We start from the raw sequence: 22,475 nt of genomic DNA, 5'->3' as shown, positions 1-22,475 counted from the left end.
TCACCAAATTATAAATATATAATATATATATATATATATTTTTTTTTTTTTGCAGGCCTGGCTAGACCTACTCTACAAGCCTTCAGTACTACACGTCTTACCTTGTCGAAACCCTTCCTGTATCTCTTCACATCTCATTTAAGTTCCCCACTTATATTCCTGATCAGTGGTCGAAATGCCTTAAACACCAGAACACAGCAGTAGTAATGTTCAGAGATGTCTGTACTGATTGCGCACATTTAACATTGCAACTAAGTATAGATGGCATAAACTGCTAGTTGAATGGTATGCCTTGGCTGGTTCGGTCAAGACTGGCTACGTGTCAAACACTGATCATTGGAGAGTAAAGGCCAGCCCCAGAGGTTAGGTACATAATACAAGATTATTTGTCAGTATAAATCCACGTCTAATAGACCACTCTTAGACTAGTATGAAGATGGTATTGGAAGTTTTTGTTTGCGTTTTCAATTTTTTTTTCCATTCAGGAGGAACAATATACCTTGCCAAACAAGACCACATTAAGGGATTGTCATATTTTAAGTATCCAGCTGTTACCCATCAGCCCATTAAGATCATCTGAATATACTGTCACTTAAATTTAGAAAATGTGTAATATTGTATAGTACTTTAGTTGAAAACATACGTAGTCATAGCACTTATCTGGGAATAGCAAGAAGCCCCAAACTGGAAATGTTGCTGAAGCCCTAATAATGAATCAAAATGGCTAATATCTGGCTGTGCCCTTACATAAACTGGCTTAGCACCTTTTGTTTTTTACTGTATATGTGTTCAATCTGTATCATTACATCTATTGCACCAAGGTATGTTGTAGAAGTGTAAGAATTTTTTAAAGCATAAACTGTTGAGCCTTTTTGTAATTGATCAGATGAATCTAAAATAGAAAAAAATTAAGCAAATCTGCAGATATCAGAAGAGTAATCGGAAACTGTAGTAGCAAATTACATATTTGTAGAATGTAACCATGGAAACAAATAGGTCTATGTAGAATCTGTATACACAAAATAGTAGAATTCGTTATTTTAGGCTATGTTTCAATTAATCTTTTTTTACTTGAATTTTACTCCTCATTTTGGTTAGTATTTTTTATCAAAACCAGAAGTGGAACAGACACAGATTTGGAAATATTTGCACCTTTTACTTCCGGACCCATTTCTGGTATTGGTAAATATACTGATTCATAACTGAGTGGGGACATAGACTGAATTTTGCAACTATTTGCAACTATTTGCAAAATTGCTTTTCTCTTTATTTTAGAAGTAATGGAGTTGTAAAAAATATGTACAAAACTGCATATAGCCTATCAGTATTACACAAATGTAGATGGGATTACATAAGACTTGGTTGTAGATGACTATTTCAGATTGTAATGTCCATAATAACTACATGAAATAGCTGTGAATGTATGCCTTTATGGCTGTCCTATACAAACCACTGTATTCAGATAGAGATATTCTGAAGTTCTGCAATGTTGGCAGTTTGTACAGAACGGGGTTGGTTTTAGGTATTGGAAGAGGTGGAATACTACATTTAGACCTACTTCTACAATATATGTTAAATAGGTGCTCGGTGCTGACTCGTTTTTCTACTATACATTTATATATATAACACCAAGGAATAAAGAATTCTTGATCAAAGAAATAGAACCCTTTTAAGACATTATTAACATTGGCAAGGAAATGTCATGGCCAGTTCGGATGAGGATCTACGATTCTGAATGGAAAATAAATAAGAGGATGCACTTAACATGACCAGGATAAAGTCAAAAGTATTTTAAACAGGTCATTGTTAATAAGAGATGTGTTAAAGCCCTTATTTTACATGGGGGGTGGGGGGGGGATTCATCAAACTCAGGTGATAGTGAGGCAACACAGACAACGAAATAAACTTGGCAATACCCTTGGAGGGCACATTGTCCGACACTGGGAGGAAATTAGTGGAAATATTTTAAGTAGTTCCTGTCTTTTTATTTGTTTGATAGATAAAATGTGCAAACCTACTACTGTACAATTAGAATAAAAAAAGTCATTTTTAGCCTTAATGGTACTTAATGGTCTGTATGTGACTCCACTGTCACACTTTGAACATTTCAGGAAAGTAACAATTTTAATGTTAACTACGAGCAGTTTGTATAGATGTCTTCAAGAGAGCAATAGCACATATTCAGTTTACAAATACAATGTGTTTATTTCTACCCATGTATTGTTATTTTGTTACCATTGTATGAAGAGAAATTTAGCATGGCGCACAATGCCACCAAGATGTCATAATGTAATAGTGTGTGCACTGTCGATGAAACAGGGGTGGAATTAAGGAATGACAAGAAGGGAAAAATCATCAGTTATGCTGGTCTGTAAAGTCATGACAAATAGCAGAGCACAATGGTTGAGCTTCCTTAACATTTAAGATTGGGAATACTGGCACTGGTGTTGCACCTGCACTGTGAATGCAATAGGATTGCAATAGTATGTGATGGCTGTAGTGGCCATGACATTGTAGGAACACTATAACATACATTCATAAGCACAATATGGACATCCAATGGTATCAATGTCAGTACAGTGCTCATGTATGCATGTTATGTGTACATGTATGAAGATGTTTGTGTTCATTTTAGTATATGTGAAGTCTAAGCACTCTCGCATGTCATATTCATTATGAGTGTAGAGTTTGATGGTGTGCTATAAAACCATAGGCCTTGGTTCGTAGGATCATAGAGTTATCATCTGAAAAAGATCATAGCGATGTTACTTTATAAAACACTTACAGGTCCTTCTGATTCCCAGGAATGAGAGAATGCACCCTGGTCTAATTTAATGTATGTATGGGATTTCTTTTATAATGTACCTCAGATTATGTCCATTTTTGTATATTTGAATTAAACAGTGTTTTGATTCTTTCTCTCTTTGTATTGTGTTATGGGTTATAACATATATGCCAAATAGAGAGAAAAGTAGGTAGCTCAACTGAAAAGACAAATATAGGAATGTTGCCAGACGAGTACTGGTGTAGAAAAAGGTTGTGTACCTCTTACAACCATATTGATAATATTGATATACAGAAAACGAAAAATGGACACTGTCCTCTAATCTGGTCTTTTGTATGGATGGATTAATAAGGAGGATTCTATTTGTATGGAATAGGTAAAGTATTAGTATAGGATAAAGTAGGCAGGATATATATATATATATATATATATATATATATATATATAATATACCAGATGTAATATAGCACAAAACATGTGTGTAGAAAATACCAATATATTTATTATTTAAAAATAAAATATATATAATCTGTTAGCACTAAAATACTGTGTACTTGCAGCACAGATTAAAGGGGTATTCTGGGATCCTCTGGATAGGGGATACAATGTCTGATCGTGGGGGGCCCGCTGCTGGGACCCCCCACGATCTCCCTGCAGCACCCGCATTGTATGCTGGGCTGTGTCTCCAATGTCGGAAACTTCAGGTTTCCGAGACTGGAGACATGACGTAACGTCATGCCCTGCCCCCCCCCCCCCCCCCTACAGGGAGATCGCGGGGGGTCCCAGCGGCGGGCCCCCCCGCAATCTGACATTGTATCCCCTATTTTCTGGATAGGGGATAAAAGCTTAGATCCCAGAAGACCCCTTTAAAATAAAATAAATTCAAATAAAATACTGTATCACTTTAACCCCTTAAGGACCCAGCCATTTTACACCTTAGGACCCGGCCATTTTTTGCACATCTGACCACTGTCATTTTAAACATTAATAACTCTGGAATGCTTTTAGTTATCATTCTGATTCCGAGATAGTTTTTTCGGGACATATTCTACTTTAACATAGTGGTAATATTTTTTGGTAACTTGCATCCTTTCTTGGTGAAAAATCCCCAAATTTGATGAAAAATTTGAAAATTTAGCATTTTTCTAATTTTGAAGCTCTCTGCTTGTAAGGAAAATGGATATTCCCCCAAAAAAAAATGTTTTTATTCACATATACAATATGTCCACTTTATGTTTGCATCATAAAATTGACAAGTTTTTACTTTTGGAAGACACCAGAGGGCTTCAAAGTTCAGCAGCAATTTTCCAATTTTTCACCAAATTTCCAAAATCACAATTTTTCAGGGACCAGTTCAGGTTTGAAGTGGATTTGAAGGGTCTTCATCTTAGAAATACCCCACAAATGACCCCATTATAAAAACTGCACCCCCCAAAGTATTCAAAATGACATTCAGTCAGCATTTTAACCCTTTAGGTGTTTCACAGGAATAGCAGCAAAGTGAAGGAGAAAATTCACAATCTTCATTTTTTACACTCGCATGTTCTTGTAGACCCAATTTTTTAATTTTTACAAGGGGTAAAAGGAGAAAATGTATACTTCTATTTGTAGCCCAATTTCTCTCGAGTAAGCACATACCTCATATGTCTATGTAAAGTGTTCGGCGGGCGCAGTAGAGGGCTCAGAAGCGAAGGAGCGACAAGGGGATTTTGGAGAGTACGTTTTTCTGAAATGGTTTTTGGGGGGCATGTTGCATTTAGGAAGCCCTTATGGTGCCAAAACAGCAAAAAAAAAAAACACATAGCGTACCATTTTGGAAACTAGACCCCTTGAGGAACGTAACAAGGAATAAAGTGAGCCTTAATACCCCACAGATGTTTCACGACTTTTGCATATGTAAAAAAATGTTAAAAAAATTTCAATAAAATGTGTGTTTTCCCCCAAATTTCACATTTTTGCAAGGGTTAATAGCAGAAAATACCCCCCAAAATTTGTAACTCCATCTCATCTGAGTATGGAGGTACCCCATAAGTTGACCTGAAGCGCACTACGGGCGAACTACAATGCTCAGAAGAGAAGGAGTCATATTTGGCTTTTTGAGAGCAAATTTTGCTCGGGGGGCATGTCGCATTTAGGAAGCCCCTATGGTGCCAGAACAGCAAAATAACCCCTTGAGGAACGTAACAAGGGGTACAGTGAGCATTTACCCCCACTGGTGTCTGTCAGATCTTTGGAACAGTGGGCTGTACAAAATTTTTTATTTGCACAGCCCACTGTTCCAAAGATCTGTCAGACACCAGTGGGGGGTAAATTCTCCCTGCACCCCTCATTACATTCCGTGAGGGGTGTAGTTTTTGAAATGGGGTCACATGTGGGGTTTTGTTTTTTTTGCGTTTGTCAAAACCGCTGTAACAATCAGCCACCCCTGTGCAAATCACCTCAAATGTACATGGCACACTCTCCCTTCTGGGCCTTATTGTGCGCCCCCAGAGCACTTTGCGCCCACATATGGGGTATCTCAGTAGTCGGGAGAAATTGCATTACAAATTTTGGGGGGCTTTTTTCCCTTTTACCTCTTGTCAAAATGAAAAGTATAGGGCAACACCAGCATGTTAGTGTAAAAAATTAATTTTTTTACACTAATATGCTGGTGTAGACCCCAACTTCACCTTTTCATAAGGGGTGAAAGGAGAAAAAGCCCCCCAAAATTTGTAAGGCAATTTCTCCAGAGTACGGCGATACCCCATATGTGGCCCTAAACTGTTGCCTTGAAATACGACAGGGCTCCAAAGTGAGAGCGCCATGTGCATTTGAGGCCTGAATTAGGGATTTGCATTGTGGTGGACATAGGGGTATTCTACGCCAGTGATTTCCAAACAGGGTGTCTCCAGCTGTTGCAAAACTCCCAGCATGCTTGGACAGTCAACGGCTGTCCGGCAATACTGGGAGTTGTTGTTTGACAACAGCTAGAGGCTCCATTTTGAAAACAGTGGCGTACCAGACGTTTTTCAATTTTATTGGGGAGGGGAGGGGGGCTGTGTAGGGGTATATGTATATGTAGTGTTTTTTACTTTTTATTTTATTTTGTGTTCGTGTAGTGTAGTGTTTTTAGGGGACAGTCACACGGGCGGGGGATTACAGCGAGTTTCCCGCTGCGAGTTTGAGCTGCCGCGCAAAATTTGCTGCATCGCAAACTTGCAGCCTGATACTCACTGTAAGCCCCTGCCCATGTGAATGTACCCTGAACATTCACAGGGGGGGGGGGGGGGGACCTCCAGCTGTTGCAAAACTACAACTCCCAGCATGCACAATCTATCAGTGCATGCTGGTAGTTATAGTTTTGCAACAGCTGGAGGCACACGGGTTGGGAAACACTGAGTTAGGAAACAGACAATGTTTCCCAACCAGTGTGCCTCCAATTGTTGCAAAACCACTACTCCCAAACATTCTCAGGCGTGCTGGAAGTAGTAGTTCGGCAACATCTTTAGAGCCAGATGTTGCCGAACTACAACTCCCAGCATGCTTGGAGTTGTAGTTTGCAACATCTGGAGGACTACAGTTTGCAGACCACTAATACAGTGGTTCCCAATCTGTGCCCTTCCAGATGTTGCAAAACTACAACTCCCTGTATGCCAAAACTGTCCAGGCATGCTGGGAGTTGTAGTTCTGCAACATCTGAAGGGCCAGATGTTACAGAACTACAACTCCCAGCATGCCTGGACAGTAAGGGCATGCTGAGGATGTGTAGTTTTGCAACATCTGGAAGGGCACAGTGGTCCCAAAACTGCGGACCTCCAGATGTTGCAAAACTGCAACTCCCAGCATGCCCAGATGCCAAGGGCTGTCTGGGCATGCTGGGAGTTGTAGTATACAGGGTCCCAATACAGCAATGCATGTCGCTTTACGGCGACGTGCATTGCTGTAAAGGGCCCGACCGCGGCTGAAGATCCACTCACCTGTCGCCGCCGGCGCCGCCGTCTTCATCGCCGGGATCCGGGTCTTCAGGGACAAGGTAAGTACCGGGGCTGGGCCCTAGCACTCCCCCGTCCCCTGCCACGTCCTCCGGTCTTCCTTCCGTCCTCTCTGGACTTCCAGGGGCCGGGCAGGGCGGGAGGAAGTAACCCCCCCCCCCCCCCCCTGCGATTGGTCGTTTAACTAACCGACAGATCGCAGGGTATAGGAGGAGGTGGCAGGCTTGCCACCTCGCTCCTATACTTTAGCATGGTCCTGGCTGTCTGTGACAACTGGGATCATGCAAAATTATCGGGCGGTCAGGTCCCAGAGACCCGATCAGCCCGGTATCGCCGCAGATCGCAAGGGCGATTTCCCTCGGCGTTTGCCCTGGATCCCTGCTGAAGGATTTCAGCAGGGATCCGCTTCCGATCTCCGCCGGGTGAGCGGCGGAGATCAGGAAAAGACCATGACATATGCATACGTCATGGGTCCTTAAGACCCAGGGTGTGATGACGTATGCATACGTCATGGGTCCTTAAGGGGTTAAAGGGGTACTAATGCCAGAAAGTTAAATATATTTGTAAATTACTTCTATTAACAAATCTTAATCCTTGTAGTACTTATTAGCTGCTGAATACTACAGAGTAGATTATTTTCTTCTTATAAATAGCAGCGTTCGTATTCTGTGGTCGTGGTGCTGGTTATTGCTTGTGCTCAATAAATGTACCGTATTCAATACACTAATAGGCACTATGTGCCATCCTTATGTAGATCTTCTCTGAGATGCAGTCTATTCCTGTGGGATAGACTGCAGTTAACTCTGAGTATATGCTAACAGATTTTATATATATATATATATATATATATATATATATATTTAATTTTGAACTGAATAAATATATTGCTATTTTTACACACAAGTTTAATGCTATATTACATCTGGTATATTATATATATAAAGTCATGGCACCATGGCAAGTAAATGTTGGCACCCCTAAAATTTTTCAAGAAAATTAAGTATTTCTCACAGAAAAGGATTGCAGTAACACATGTATACTATAAACATGTTTATTCCCTTTGTGTGTATTGGAACTAAACCAAAAAAAGGGAGGAAACAAGAAAATTGGACATAATATCACATCAAACTCCAAAAAGGGGCTGGACAAAATTATTGCCACCCTTTCAAAATTGTCAAAAAATAAAATTGTTTCAAGCATGTGATGCTCCTTTAAACTCACCTGGGGCAAGTAACAGGTGTGGGCAATATAAAAATCACACCTGAAAGCAGATAACAAGGAGAGAAGTTCACTTAGTCTTTGCATTATGTGTCTTTGTGTGGACAATAGAAAGAGGAGAAGAGAACTGTCTGAGGATTTGCGAACCAAAAATGTGGAAAAATATCAACAATCACAAGGTTACAAGTCCATCTCCAGAGATCTAGATTTTCCTTTGTCCACAGTGCGCAACATTATCAAGTAGTTTGCAACCCATCTTTAGCTAAACTCCCTGGGCGTGGACGGAAGAGAAAAATTGATGAAAGATTTCAACACTGGATAGTCCGGATGGTGGACAAGAAGCCACAAACAAGTTCCAAAGATATTCAAGCTGTCCTGCAGGCTCAGGGAGCATCAGTGTCAGCGTGAACTATCCGTCAACATTTAAATGAAATGAAACGCTATGGCAGGAGACCCAGGAGGACCCCACTGCTGACACAGAGACATAAAAAAGCAAGACTACATTTTGCAAAAAATGAACTGCGTAAGTTAAATTCCTTCTGGGAAAACATTTTGTGAACAGATGAGACCAAGATAGAGCTTTTTGGGAAAGCACATCATTCTACTGTTTACCAAAAACAGAATGAGGCCTACAAAGAAAGGAACACAGTACCTATAGTGAAATATGGTGGAGGTTCAATGATGTTTTGGGGTTGTTTTGCTACCTCTGGCACTGGGTGCCTTGAATGTGTGCAAGGAATCATGAAATCTGAGGATTACCAACAGATTTTGGGTCGCACTGTTCAGCCCAGTGTCAGAAAGGTGGGTTTGCGTCCGAGATCTTGGGTCTTCCAGCAGGACAATGACCCCAAACATACGTCAAAAAGCACCCAGAAATGGATGGCAACAAAGCACTGGAGAGTTCTAAAGTGGCCATCAATGAGTCCAGATCTAAATCCCAGTGAGGTGTCTGTGGAGAGATCTTAAAATTGCTGTTGGGAAAAGGCGCCCTTCCAATAAGAGAGACCTGGAGCAGTTTGCAAAGGAAAAGTGGTCCAACATTCCGGCTGAGAGGTGTAAGAAGCTTATTGGTGGTTATAGGAAGCGACTGATTTCAGTTATTTTTTCCAAAGGGTGTGCAACCGAATATTAAGTTAAGGGTGCCAATAATTTTGTCCAGCCCATTTTTGGAGTTTGGTGTGACATTATGTCCAATTTGCTTTTTTTTCCTCCTTTTTTTGATTTAGTTCCAATACACACAAAGGGAATAAACGTGTGTTACTGCAATCCTTTTCTGTGAGAAATACTTAATTTTCTTGAAAAATTTCAGGGATGCCAACATTTACGGCCATGACTGTACATCCTGCTTACCTTCTCCTATACTAATACTTTACCTGTTCCATAAAAATAGATTTCTCCTTATTAATCAATCCATACAGAAGACCAGACTAGAGGACAGTGTCCATATATGGCAAATACATGGCTAGGTAAAAATAATGCATTCCTCAGCACTGAAATTGCAAAATCAATAAGCCATAAGGTTTTGCAATTCAAGAAAGTAGCAGGTATTGTTAATGAGGGACATTTATCAATGTTTGCTCATGTATTCTTTTTTTAGTAATTTTTTCCTTACTTTTTTTTTTTTTTTTTGCTTATGTGTGACTTATTTATCAACTGCTTTCAGCCTGTTGATAATTTTCTTTCACGTAAGCAATTTTTCGTTTTTTACTTTGGTAGTAGCTTTTTCTGCTCCATGTTTGAGCTGGAGTATATTTCGTCAATTTTTAACCCTGTTGCAACTTTCTTTTCGCAGTTGCGACTGTCGCAGTTAATAAATACCTGACTACCTGTAGTCCATTTTACTATGTAGTTAATTTTTGGAAAACTTGCTTTTCTCGCTTTCCAGTCAAAATGACGCACGAAAAATTGTGTAGTCGCGAAAAATTTTCGACAATTATAGTAAAGAAAACCTGACTAAACCCGTTGATAAATGTCCATAAAAATCTCCAAATGATCAAATTTCCAAGCACCTACATCCAACCAGTGGCATATAGGAGGGTCTTTTATGGTATGAAATCCAGATCCAAAGCACATTTTTTCAGCCACAATGTCTCTTGCTTGTCCAAGTGCTAGTTATCGCCACTTGTCACAAACTAATAGGGACAGAATCCTTGAACTGAGAGACCTTGGTTTATCACTCTGGCAAATCACTACAATCTCTGCACAGATGGATCGTCAGATTAGAAGAATGGCATGTAGTGATCCATTCTGTGATGCTAGGCAAATTGGAAGTCACATACCAAGATTGGGATAGAACAGTGCCTACACAAACCATCAAAAGGCACTGCTCTCAGGCTATTATGGTGCAGAGCAAAATGGCACTTCAGACTGAAAGAGAGGTCTATCCTCACGATCAGTGAATAACTTTTTTGTCTTTAATGCAATAATAGCCAGAGATCGTTCTGCAGACAATTTGGAAAACACCATGAAGAGGCCTACACATAGAAATGTCACACCGTTTCTACTTCCTGGATTATTGTATGGTGTGAGGTGTCTAGTCTTCATTGCAGTAGGTTAACAGCTTGTTGTTACATTTACTTGGTTGTGGATTCATTTTTATGGGCATTTCTTTAACCCCTTAAGGACCGGGGGTTTTTCCGTTTGTGCATTTTCGTTTTTTGCTCCTTGCCTTTAAAAAATCATAACTCTTTCAATTTTGCACCTAAAAATCCATATGATGGCTTATTTTTTGCGCCACCAATTCTACTTTGTAATGACGTCAGTCATTTTGCCCAAAAATCTACGGTGAAACGGGAAAAAAAATCATTGTGCGACAAAATTGAAAAAAAAAACGCTGTTTTGTAACTTTTGGGGGCTTCCGTTTCTACGTAGTACATTTTTCAGTAAAAATGACACCTGATATTTATTCTGTAGGTCCATACAATTAAAATGATACCCTACTTATATAGGTTTGATTTTGTCGAACTTCTGGAAAAAATCATAACTACATGCAGGAAAATTAATACGTTTAAAATTGTCATCTTCTGACCCCTATAACTTTTTTATTTTTCCGTGTATGGGGCGGTATGAGGGCTCATTTTTGCGCCGCGATCTGAAGTTTTAACTGTACCATTTTTGCATTGATAGGACTTATTGATCGCTTTTTATTCATTTTTAAATGATATAAAAAGTGACCAAAAATGCACTATTTTGGACTTTGGAATTTTTTTGCGCGCACGCCATTGACCGAGCGGTTTAATTAATGATATATTTTTATAATTCGCACATTTCCGCACGCGGTGATACCATATATGTTTATTTTTATTTACACTGCGGTTTTTTTTTTATTGGAAAAGGGGGGTGATTCAAACTTTTAATAGGGGAGGAGTTAAATGATCTTTATTCACTTTTTTTTTCACTTTTTTTTTGCAGTGTTATAGGTCCCATAGGGACCTATAACACTGCACACACTGATCTCCTATGCTGATCACTGGTTTCTCATTAGAAACCAGTGATCAACGATTCTGCCGCATGACTGCTCATGCCTGGATCTCAGGCACTGAGCAGTCATTCGGCGATCGGACAGCGAGGAGGCAGGAAGGGGCCCTCCCGCTGTCCTGTCAGCTGTTCGGGATGCCGCGATTAGCCGCGGCTATCCCGAACAGCCCGACTGAACTAGCCTGGAACTTTCACTTTCACTTTTAGCCGCGCGGCTCAGCTCTGAGCGCGCGGCTAAAGGGTTAATAGCGCGCGGCGCCGCGATCGGCGCTGCGCGCTATTAGAGGCGGGTCCCGGCTTCACTATGACGCTGGGCCCGCCGTGATATGACGCGGGGTTACTGTGTAACCCCGCGTTATATCAGAAGAGCAGGACCAAGGACGTACCGGTACGTCCTTGGTCCTTAAGGGGTTAAAGTATCTCAGGAGGTGTTTTTCTATATACCAGGCCACATGATGCTTATTCTGTGTGGCCTAAACGTACTCCTAAGGCCTGCAGTGTCTCTAGGCTTGTCTCCCATGAAGCACATCTGGGACTTAATTGATTAGCAATTGCAAAGAGAGCTGCCAGCAGCAGATCTTGAAGATCTATGTGCCCATTTGCATTCAGAACATTTCTCAGGCAACCATTAATAACCTCACTGATAGCATGCCAAGGTTTGTAAGTGCGTCTATTTCTGCAGTACTGAACAAATGTTTTAAATATTTTGTTTCCATTTAGTTTATCATTTGTATATGTCTATAAATCCTGTGATTTCCCTAATTTCATAACTTTTCCATATAGGTGTTGCAATTTCAATGTTCATGAGTGCAGTAATATATCAATAATAATATTTGTTTATATTGCTCATACATATTCCGCAGCACTACAATTTGGAGGGTACATTCAAAACTCAAACAAAAATCTGACATAACAAAATAACATACTAATTATTCAAACAAGAGAAGTGAGGGCTCCATCCACGAGTGCTTACATTCTATGAGGGATGGGGTTCAGAGGTGTTACTTGTAGCTTCTGGGTCCTGATGCAAAATCTACAGCAGGGCCCCATGTGCCAATTTAAACACTGATCTCTCAATGGGGTTGACTTTCTGCAGAATTTGTGTGGAATTCGGGCAGACTGCATGCGGAACGCATGCAGATTCCGTGCAGAATCCACACAAACTATCAAAAATTAAATCTATCCAGGGATCGCGGCGCAATGCCCCCCGCTTCCCCGGCAGGAGCATCTCTCCTACTACAGCTCCCATCATGGCCAGTATCTGATCCATCATGGGAGCTGTAGTAGGAGAGATGGCTCCTGCCAGGGAAGCAGGCGGCATTGCACCGTGATCCTTGGCCTCCCATCTATATTAAAAAACATGAATGCATTGTACAATTTTAAAAACCCCACTAGGAGCCCTGAATGGCCACTTGGTGCCGGCCATTCAGAGCTCCCGGCGGGGTATTTAAATATACATCACAGGGGAGCAGAGCATGCCTAAGGCTAAGTTCACACGGCGGAAATTCCGCCTATCTACATGAATTCTGCATCTGCATTGGTTCGATGCAGAATTCTGCAGTTTTAAAACACATACAGAATCTGCGCAGAAATTTCCACACAAGTTCCGCATGATTCCGAATCTCAGTAAAAAGATAGATTCTGTTTAATTGAACAGTGATAGTTTGTGAAGATTCCGTGTTGGAATCTGCATGCATTCTGCATGCATTCCGCACGAATTCGGCAGAAATCAATAAAAAAATTTACTCAGAAAAATATAAAACCTGACATATTTTTCTAGGCCGCGGAAAAAAGAATTTCAGCAGCGGAATTCCACATGCGGAAATTCTGCTGTGTGAATGACATTGTGAAATCCCATTAAAGTTAATGGCCAATAAATTTTTTGCCTAAGGGCAAACTCACATATGCATATTTTCTGCTGCAGATCTGCTGCTGCAGATTCTGCTGCCAATTGTCTTTAACCCCTTAAGGACACATGACATACTGGAACGTCATATGTCCGCTCCCGATCTATAACGCGGGGCCACGGCCGGGACCCGTGGCTAATAGCGCGGCATGGATCGTCGGTGCCGCGTGCTATTAACCCTTTAGACGCGGCGTTCAAAGTTGAACGCCGCGTCTAAAGTGAAAGTGAAACCATGCCGGTTAGCTCAGGGAGCTGTTCGGGGTAGCCTCGGTGAAATCGGGGCATCCCGAACAGCTTACAGGACAGCTGGAGGATCCCTACCTGCCTCCTCGCTGTCCAATCGCCGAATGACTGCTCAGAGCCTGAGATCCAGGCATGAGCAGTCAAGCGGCAGAATCATCGATCACTGGTTTCTTATGAGAAAAGAGTGATCAATGTAACAGATCAGTGTGTGCAGTGTTATAGGTCCCTATGGGTGCAAAAAAAAAAAAGTGGAAAAAAAAGTGAATAAAGATTATTTAACCCCTCCCCTATTAAAAGTTTGAATCACCCCCCCCCCCCCTTTTCCCATAAAAAAAAACACAGTATAAATAAAAATACAAATAAACATATATGGTATCGTTGCGTGCGGAAATGTCCGAATTATAAAAATATATCATTAATTAAACCGCACGGTCAATGGCGTACACAGAAAAAAATTCCAAAGTCCAAAATAGTGCATTTTTGGTCACTTTTTATATCATGAAAAAATGAATAAAAAGCGATCAATAAGTCCTATCAATGCAAAAATGGTACCGCTAAAAACTTCAGATCATGGCGCAAAAAATGAGCCCTCATACCATCCCATACGTGGAAAAATAAAAAAATTATAGGGGGTCAGAAGATGACAATATTAAAAGTATTAATTTTCCTGCATGAAGCTATGATTTTTTCCAGAAGTACGACAAAATCAAACCTACCGTATTTATCGGCGTATAACACGCACTTTTTAGGCTAAAATTTTTAGCCTAAAGTCTATGTGCGTGTTATACGCCGATACACCCCCAGGAAAGGCAGGGGGAGAGAGGCCGTCGCTGCCAGCTTCTCTCCCCCTGCCTTTCCTGGGGTCTAGAGCCCTTCTGCCGGCCCTTCTCTCCCCCTGGCTATCAGCGCCGCTGCCCGTTCTGTCCACCTGACAATCGGTACCGGCGCCCCATAGCCGGGGATGGGGTGAGGCAACGGGGCACCGGCTGCCCCTTCTCTCCCCCTGGCTGTCGGTGCCGCTTCTCTCCCCATGGCTATCGGCGTCGGCAATGGGGCGCCGGTACCGATAGTCAGGGGGACAGAACGGGCAGAGGTGCCGATAGCCAGGGGGAGAGAAGGGCCAGCAGCAGGGCTCTAGACCCCAGGAAAGGCAGGGGGAGAGAAGCGGGCAGCGACGGCCTCTCTCCCCCTGCCTTTCCTGGGGGTGTATCTGGGTATACACGCGCACACGCGCACCCTCATTTTACCATGGATATTTGGGTAAAAAACTTTTTTTACCCAAATATCCTTGGTAAAATGAGGGTGCGTGTTATAGGCCGGTGCGTGGTATACCCCGATAAATACGGTATATAAGTAGGATATCATTTTAATCGTATGAACCTACAGAATAAAGATAAGGTGTCATTTTTACCGAAAAATGTACTACCTAGAAACGGAAGCCCCCAAAAGTTACAAAACAGCGTTTTTTTTAAAATTTTGTCTCACAATGATTTTTTTTTCCGTTTCACCGTAGATTTTTGGGCAAAATGACTGACGTCATTACAAAGTAGAATTGGTGGCGCAAAAAATAAGCCATCATATGGATTTTTAGGTGCAAAATTGAAAGAGTTCCAGATTGGGCCTGGTCAAATCTGTGGCGGATGAATTTTCCAGCCAAGTCAATGTGTTTTTACTTTTGGCTGTTCACACACAGCATGTTTTGTGGCGTAAAATACGCAGCTGATTTGTCTGTTGCGTATTTTCAAACGCTGTTGCATTTTTTCCGTCCAGTTTGCTGCATGCTTCCTGCGTTTTTACTGCGGATTTTCCCAATTCTTTTCTATGGGCCTTGAACTTTTATTTGCATGGTTTCTCATGCGGATTTTCTGCTGTGTAATTTCTGTAATGTTCAAATAAAGTTTATTGCATGCGCTGGGGCAGGAAGTGTTTTTTTTTACATTTATTCACAGACGAGATCGCAGCGTGTGTGGAGAAGTTTACCTCACAACTTGTTGTTAAGAAGATGGCGGGTTACTGTCGGATGAGCCTGAATGTCCCCAAATGAATCTTGTTGGTGAGTGTTTTAAATGTGTATAAGAGCTTTCTATGTTATATTAGGAGTGTAACACTCACGTTTCTGAAGACAGGAACCCCGGTGGATGTGGATCCGCTGGACCTGTGTGGCAGAAGACTCGGACCATACCATGGAGCGGAGTCTAAGGTGCCCTAAGGTGCCGCTGGTTTTCACCAGAGCCCGCCGCAAAGCGGGATTGATTTGCTGCGGCATGCAGCACCCAGGTCGCTACTCCTGGCACGGCTCGACCACACAGGCGGCTGAGGAGATGCGCAGGAGGGATAAGGCAACTAGTAGTCTGGATAGCAGAAGGTCAGGGCAGGCGGCACATCAGCATAGTCAAAGCAAATTAGGAGTTCAGTAGGCAGGCAGCAGAAGAGCAAGGTCTAGTCACAAGAGCAAGAGATCTGATACACGGTAAGGCAATACAGAGGAACGCTTTCTCAAAGACACAAGGCAACAAAGATCCGACAGAGAACTGAGGAGGGTGGAGGAATTTATAAATGAGCCACAGGTGGATTACACTACTGGTCCTTAAAATTTTAAAGCTCCCCGTCCCCTAGGGCACGCACGCCGGAGCAGAGAGGCAGAGGCAGGAGAAACACCCAGAGAGTGACGGACTGGGGATCGCATGTGGGCGCATATCGCGATGCGAGTCTCAGCTCTGTCAGCAGCAGAAGGTAAGGGGACCATGTGCTCACGGCCAGCGTGTGTGGCCAGAGCGCATAATGTAACAAGGAGTATCTTTGGGACATATTTGTGTATTGTTTTTTTCTGTTAGGGTTGCCATTGAAGCTTGTTTGTAATTATCCTTTTTTTTTTTTGTTAATTAGCCTATTTATCTTAATTTCTTTTTTTTTTTTTACTGTTTATTTGATCCCAGTATTAATGTATACTGTATTATTTATGGTCATATTTACTGTTGTCTCGTGTATTTAGCTTCAAATACTTTGGAGTACTATGCTTATTTTTTAACATATTCTTTGTTTTTGGGCATTTTTTCTCTTCTTAACCCCCTTAAGGACACAGAGTTTTTCCGTTTTTGCATTTTCATTTTTTCCTTATCACCTTCTAAAAATCATAACACTTTCAATTTTACACATAAAATTCCATATGATGGTTTATTTTTTGAGCCACCAATTCTACTTTGCAGTGACATTAGTCATTTTACCAAAAAATCCACGGAGAAACGGCAAAAAAATTCATTGTGCGACAAAATTGAAGAAAAAATTTCATTTTGTAACTTTTGGGGGCTTCCGTTTCTACGCAGTGCATTCTTTGGTAAAAATGACACCTTATCATTATTCTGTAGGTCCATACAGTTAAAATGATACCCTACTTATATAGGTTTGATTTTGTTGCACTTCTGAAAAAAATCATAACTACACGCAGGAAAATTTATATGTTTAAAATTGTCATCTTCTGACCCCTATAACTTTTTTATTTTTCTGCGTACGGGCTGGTATGAGGGCTCATTTTTTGCACTGGGTTCTGAAGTACCATTTTTGCATTGATCTGACTTTTTGATCGCTTTTTATTCATTTTTTTTATCATATAAAAAGTGACCAAAAATACGCTATGTTGGACTTTGGAATTTCTTTGCGCGTATGCCATTGACCGTGCGGTTTAACCCCTTCCCGACCTATGACATACCTGTACGTCATGAGTGGCAAGGTGTTCCCGACCCATGACATACAGGTACGTCATGAACATTTTTGCCGCTACTCGCGGCATCCCACAGCACCCGGTAAGATGGTGGCTATCACTGATAGCCAGCCATCTTACCATCCGACCACGGGGGGTTTCATCCTCCACCCCCCCCCCCCAGCGATCGCTGCTATCAGCTAGTCAAATCTGACTAGCTTATAGGAGCGTTTCGTTAAGAGAATACTTAGCAGCGCGGTGTGTGAGTCCCGATCACGGGGATCGGGACACACACCGCTCTGCTAAGTGTCCCTGACCCGTCCCCCGGCGTCACTTACCCGGCCATGCGGTGTCCCGAGCAGTCCCGGCGTCCTCCAGGCGGTCCCGGCGGTGGTGCGTCCCAGCGGTGAGTTTGCAGCAGCAGGGCGGCATCTTCATTGGCAGCAGTGAGATCGCCATAAAGCGATCTCACCGCTGCCTCTGGGAGTTTCAAAATTGCAACTCCCAGCATGCCCAGACAGCCTTTGGCTTTCTGTGCATGCTGGGAGTTGCAGTTTTGCAACATCTGGAGGTCCACAGTTTGGAGACCACTGTAAAACTACAAAACTACAAATCTCAGCATGCTCAGTCTGTCCAGGCATGCTGGGAGTTGTAGTTCTGCAACATCTGGAAGAGCACAGATTGGAGACCATTATACAGTGGTCTCCAAACTGTGGACCTCCAGATGTTGCAAAACTACAACTCCCAGCATACCAGACTGCCCAAGCATGCTGGAAGTTGTAGTTCGGCAACATCTGATCCTTCAGATATTGCCGAACTACAACTTCCAGCATGCCTGGGCATGCTGGGAGTTTTAGTTTTGCAACAACTGGAGGCACACTGGTTTGGAAACACTAAGTTAAGTAATAAACTTTCAAGTGTTTTGCAACCAGCGTGCCTTCAGCTGTTAGATAACTACAACCCCCAGCATTCACGGACAGCCAAAGGGCATGCTGGGATTTGTAGCAGTATGCCTCTAGCTGTTGCATAACTACAAGTCCCAGCATTCCCTTCTGCTGAGATTTGTAGTTTTTGCAACAGCTGAAGGCACACTGGTTGCGAAACACCAGTTTGTTATCTAACTCCGTGTTTTGCAACCAGTGTGCCTCCAGCTGTTGCAAAACTACAACTCCCAGCATGCACGGACAGCCAAAGGGCATGCTCGGAGTTGTAGTTTTGCAACAGCTGGATGTTTGCCCCCCCCCCCTTCCCCCAATGTGAATGTACAGGGTACACTCACATGGGCGGAGGTTTACAGTGAGTGCTGCAAGTTTGAGATGGCGCAAATTTTGCGCTGCAGCTCAAGCTCCCAACAGCAAACTTGCTGTGAACCTCTGCCCGTGTGACTGTACCCTAAAAACACTACACTACACTTACACTAACCTAAAATAAAAATACACTACATATACACATACACATACACTACAAAATACACTACATATACACATAACCCTACACAGCCCCCCTCCCTTCCCCCCAAAAAATGAAAAATGTCTGGTACGCTACTGTTTCCAAAACGGAGCCTCCAGCTGTTGCAAAACAACAACTCCCAGTATTGCCGGACAGCCATTGACTGTCCAGGCATGCTGGAAGTTTCGCAACAGCTGGAGGCACCCTGTTTGGGAATCACTGGCATAGAATACCCCTATGTCCACCCCTATGCAAATCCCTAATTTAGGCTTCAAATGCGCATGGAGCTCTCTCACTTTGGAGCCCCGTTGTATTTCAGAGCAACAGTTTTGGGACACATATGGGGTATCTCCGTACTCGGGAGAAATTGCCTTACAAATTTTGGGGGGCTTTTTCTTCTTTAACCCCTATGAAAAGGTGAAGTTGGGGTCTACACCAGCATGTTAGTGTATAAAAATTTATTTTTTTACACTGACATGCTGGTGTTGCCGCATACTTTTCATTTTCACAAGAGGTAAAAGGGAAAAAAGACCCTCAAAATTTGTAATGCAATTTCTGCCGAGTACGGAGATAACACATATTTGGGCGCAAAGTGCAGTCCACTGTTTCAAATATCTGTCAAACGCCAGTGGGGTGTAAATGCTTACTGTACCCCTTATTAAATTTCATGAGGGGTGTAGTTTCCAAAATGGGGTCACATGTGGGGGGTCCACTGTTCTGGCACCATAGGGGCTTCCTAAATGGGACATGCCCCCCAAAAACCCTTTCAGAAAAACTCACTCTCCAAAATCCCATTGTCGCTCCTTCCCTTCTGTGCCCTCTACTGCGCCCGCCGAACACTTTACATACACATATGAGGTGTTTACTTACTTGAGAGAAATTGGGTTACAAGTTTTAGTGTGATTTCTCTCCTTTTACCCCTTGTAAAAATTCAAAAATTGCGTCTACAAGAACATGCGAGTGTAAAAAATGAAGATTTTGAATTTTCTCCTTCACTTTGCTGCTATTAGTGTGAAACACCTAAAGGGTTAAAACACTTACTGAATGTCATTTTGAATACTTTGGGGGTTGCACTTTTTATAATGGGGTCATTTATGAGGTATTTCTAATATGAAGACCCTTTAAATCCACTTCCAACCTGAACTGGTCCCTGAAAAAGTACGATTTTGAAAATCTTGAGAAAAATTGGAAAATTGCTGCGGAACTTTGAAGCCCTCTGATATCTTCCAAAAGTAAAAACATGTCAAATTTTTGATGCAAACATAAAGTAGACATATTGTATATGTGAATCAATATGTAATTTATTTGGAATATCCATTTTCCTTACAAGCAGAGAGTTTCAAAGTTAGAAAAATGCAAAATTTTCATGAAATTTTTAGATTTTTTTTTACCAAGAAAGGATGCAAGTATCAGTGAAATTTTACCAATAACATAAAGTAGAATATGTCACGAAAAAACATTCTCGGAATCAGAATGATAAGTAAAAGCATCCCAGAGTTATTAATGTTTAAAGTAACAGTGGTCAGATGTTCAAAAAATGCCCAGGTCCTGAAGGTGAAAATGGGCTGGGTCATGAAGGGGTTAATTAATTATATATTTTTATAGTTTGGACATTTACACAAGCGGCGATACCACATATGTTTATTTTTATTTACACAGTTTTTTTATGGGAAAAGGGGGGTTATTCAAACTTTTATTAGGGAAGGAGTTAAATGACCTTTGTTAACTTTTATTTTTCACTTTTTTTTTTTGCAGTGCTATAGCTTCCATAGGGACCTATAACACTGCACACACTGATCTTTTACCCTGATCCCTGCAAAGCCATAGCTTTGCATGGATTAGCGAGATAGGGGCTCGATTGCTCAAGCCTGTAGCTCAGGCTTGGCGCAGTCAAACGCCGATCGGACGCGACGGAGAAAGGTAAGGGGGTCTCCGCTCACGTCCTAGCTGATCGGCCCGACTGAGCTGCCGGGAAGCGTTTACTTTCACTCGCGGAGGTCAACTTTCATCGACTCGTCTTAAGGGTTAATAGCGCGCGGCACAACGATCGTTGTGCCGCGCGCTATTAGCCCAGGACCGACCTGTTTTAAACACCGGGACCGGGCTCAGGGCGTACAGGTACGTCCTGCGTCCTTAAGAGGTTAATTACTTCTATAAACCTTTTTTTTTTTATACGGTAAAATTGTGGATATCTTTATTGTTATGTGTCCAGATTGAAGCCAATCCTGCATTGTGGGATCCAGTTGCTGATGGCTTCAGTAATCGTAAGGTAAAGGCTGAGATATGGACCTGGATCTGTCGCACCCTCTTACCAGAATGGGATGAAATTTCTGAAAAGTTACAGACTCAGATTAGTACATTTGTGATGTTTTGTGTATGTTGGTTCAATGTTTTATCTCTATGTGCATTTTGTAATCGTATTTTCAGTTATTTTATCTGCTTTACATTTTTTCTCTTGATGTTTTTTTTTCTTTCTCTTTTTTTTATATTTGTTTTGGTCTTGTTTCTTTCTTGTATATAGTTTGCTTATCTTGTACATAGTTTGCTTATCTGTTCTTGTATGTCCTTTTTTGCCTTTGCCCATAGTGAAAAATGTGAAAATTCGTTGGCGCTCGGAAAGGGACCAGTTTAGTAAGCAACAAAATGGTTCCTCTCCACCAAAAAGGAGAGTTGCTTACACAGACCAATTGAAATTCCTAAATACCAGTAGAGTGTTACGCGAGTAGTTTTTTTTTTTTTGGCTCATATATTTAAAAAGTTTTCACTTTTTGGATAAGGCTTTTTACTCCCTGACCACTCAATTAATGGTCAAGGTCGGGTGTGTTGAGTTCTTCACCAAGCCTTCATGTCCCCTGACCTAGATATGAACATAGTGGTTCTGTGTGATTTTTTAAAAATAATTTGGTTTAAACACTACGCTTACATGTTTGGGTGTTGTTGATTTTGTCATTGTTAGTGTCTCACACACCCACATTCAGACATGTTACCCTCTGTCCTTTGTCTATGGGTAAACCTGTCTAGGTGTTCATAACTTTTTTTAAATTAATGTGAGAAGACTAATGTGTATGTTATTTTACATATATACAGTGGGGATCAAAAGTTTGGGCACCCCAGATAAAAATTGTTATCAATGTGCATAATGTGCTCTTTTAAGGTCTATCCATAGATTTTCAATTGTGTTGAGGTCAGGAGATTGTGAAGGCCATAGCAAAACCTTCAGTTTACGCCTCTTGATGTCATCCCCCGTGGATTTCGAGATGTGTTTAGGATTATTATCCATTTGTAGAAGCCATCCTTTCTTTAACTTCAGCTTTTTCACAGATGGCATCAAGTTAGCATCCAAAATGTGCTGAAATTTTATTGAATCCATTTTTTCCTTCTACTCATGAGATGTTCTCTGTGCCACTGGCTGCAATACAACCCCAAAGCACGATTGATCCACCCCCATGCTTAACAATTGGATGGAGGTTCTTTTCATTAAATTCTGTTCCCCTTCTTCTCCAAACGTACCTTTGCTCATGCCGGCCAAAAAGTTCAATTTTAACCTCATCGGTTCACAGAACTTGTTTCCAAAACGCATCAGGCTTGTCAATATCTTCAGTTGCAAAGTTCAAACACTGATTTTTGTGGTGAGGACGTAGAAGAGGTTTTCTTCTGATGACTCTTCCATAAAGACCATATTTGTACAAGTATCTCTTTATAGTGGAATAGTGTACCACAACTCCAGTG

General features: G+C 41.6%; 1 protein-coding gene across 1 annotated transcript in view; it reads left to right on the top strand.

Moving 5' to 3' along the window:
* The window catches only part of NKAIN1 (sodium/potassium transporting ATPase interacting 1), a 32,461-nt gene extending 29,534 nt beyond the window's left edge, over positions 1-2,927 (top strand). Inside the window, exon 7 of the mRNA XM_056557312.1 lies at positions 56-2,927. Coding sequence (XP_056413287.1) covers positions 56-65 — 10 coding nt within the window. The 3' untranslated portion in view covers positions 66-2,927. The remainder of the gene's footprint in view (positions 1-55) is intronic.
* The last annotated feature ends 19,548 nt before the right edge of the window (positions 2,928-22,475 follow it).

The sequence above is a fragment of the Hyla sarda genome, chromosome 2 (genome assembly GCF_029499605.1).
Source record: "Hyla sarda isolate aHylSar1 chromosome 2, aHylSar1.hap1, whole genome shotgun sequence".
Lineage (NCBI taxonomy): Eukaryota > Metazoa > Chordata > Amphibia > Anura > Hylidae > Hyla > Hyla sarda.
Note: the sequence above shows the minus strand (reverse complement) of the source record. Positions and strands in the feature narration are given on the sequence as shown.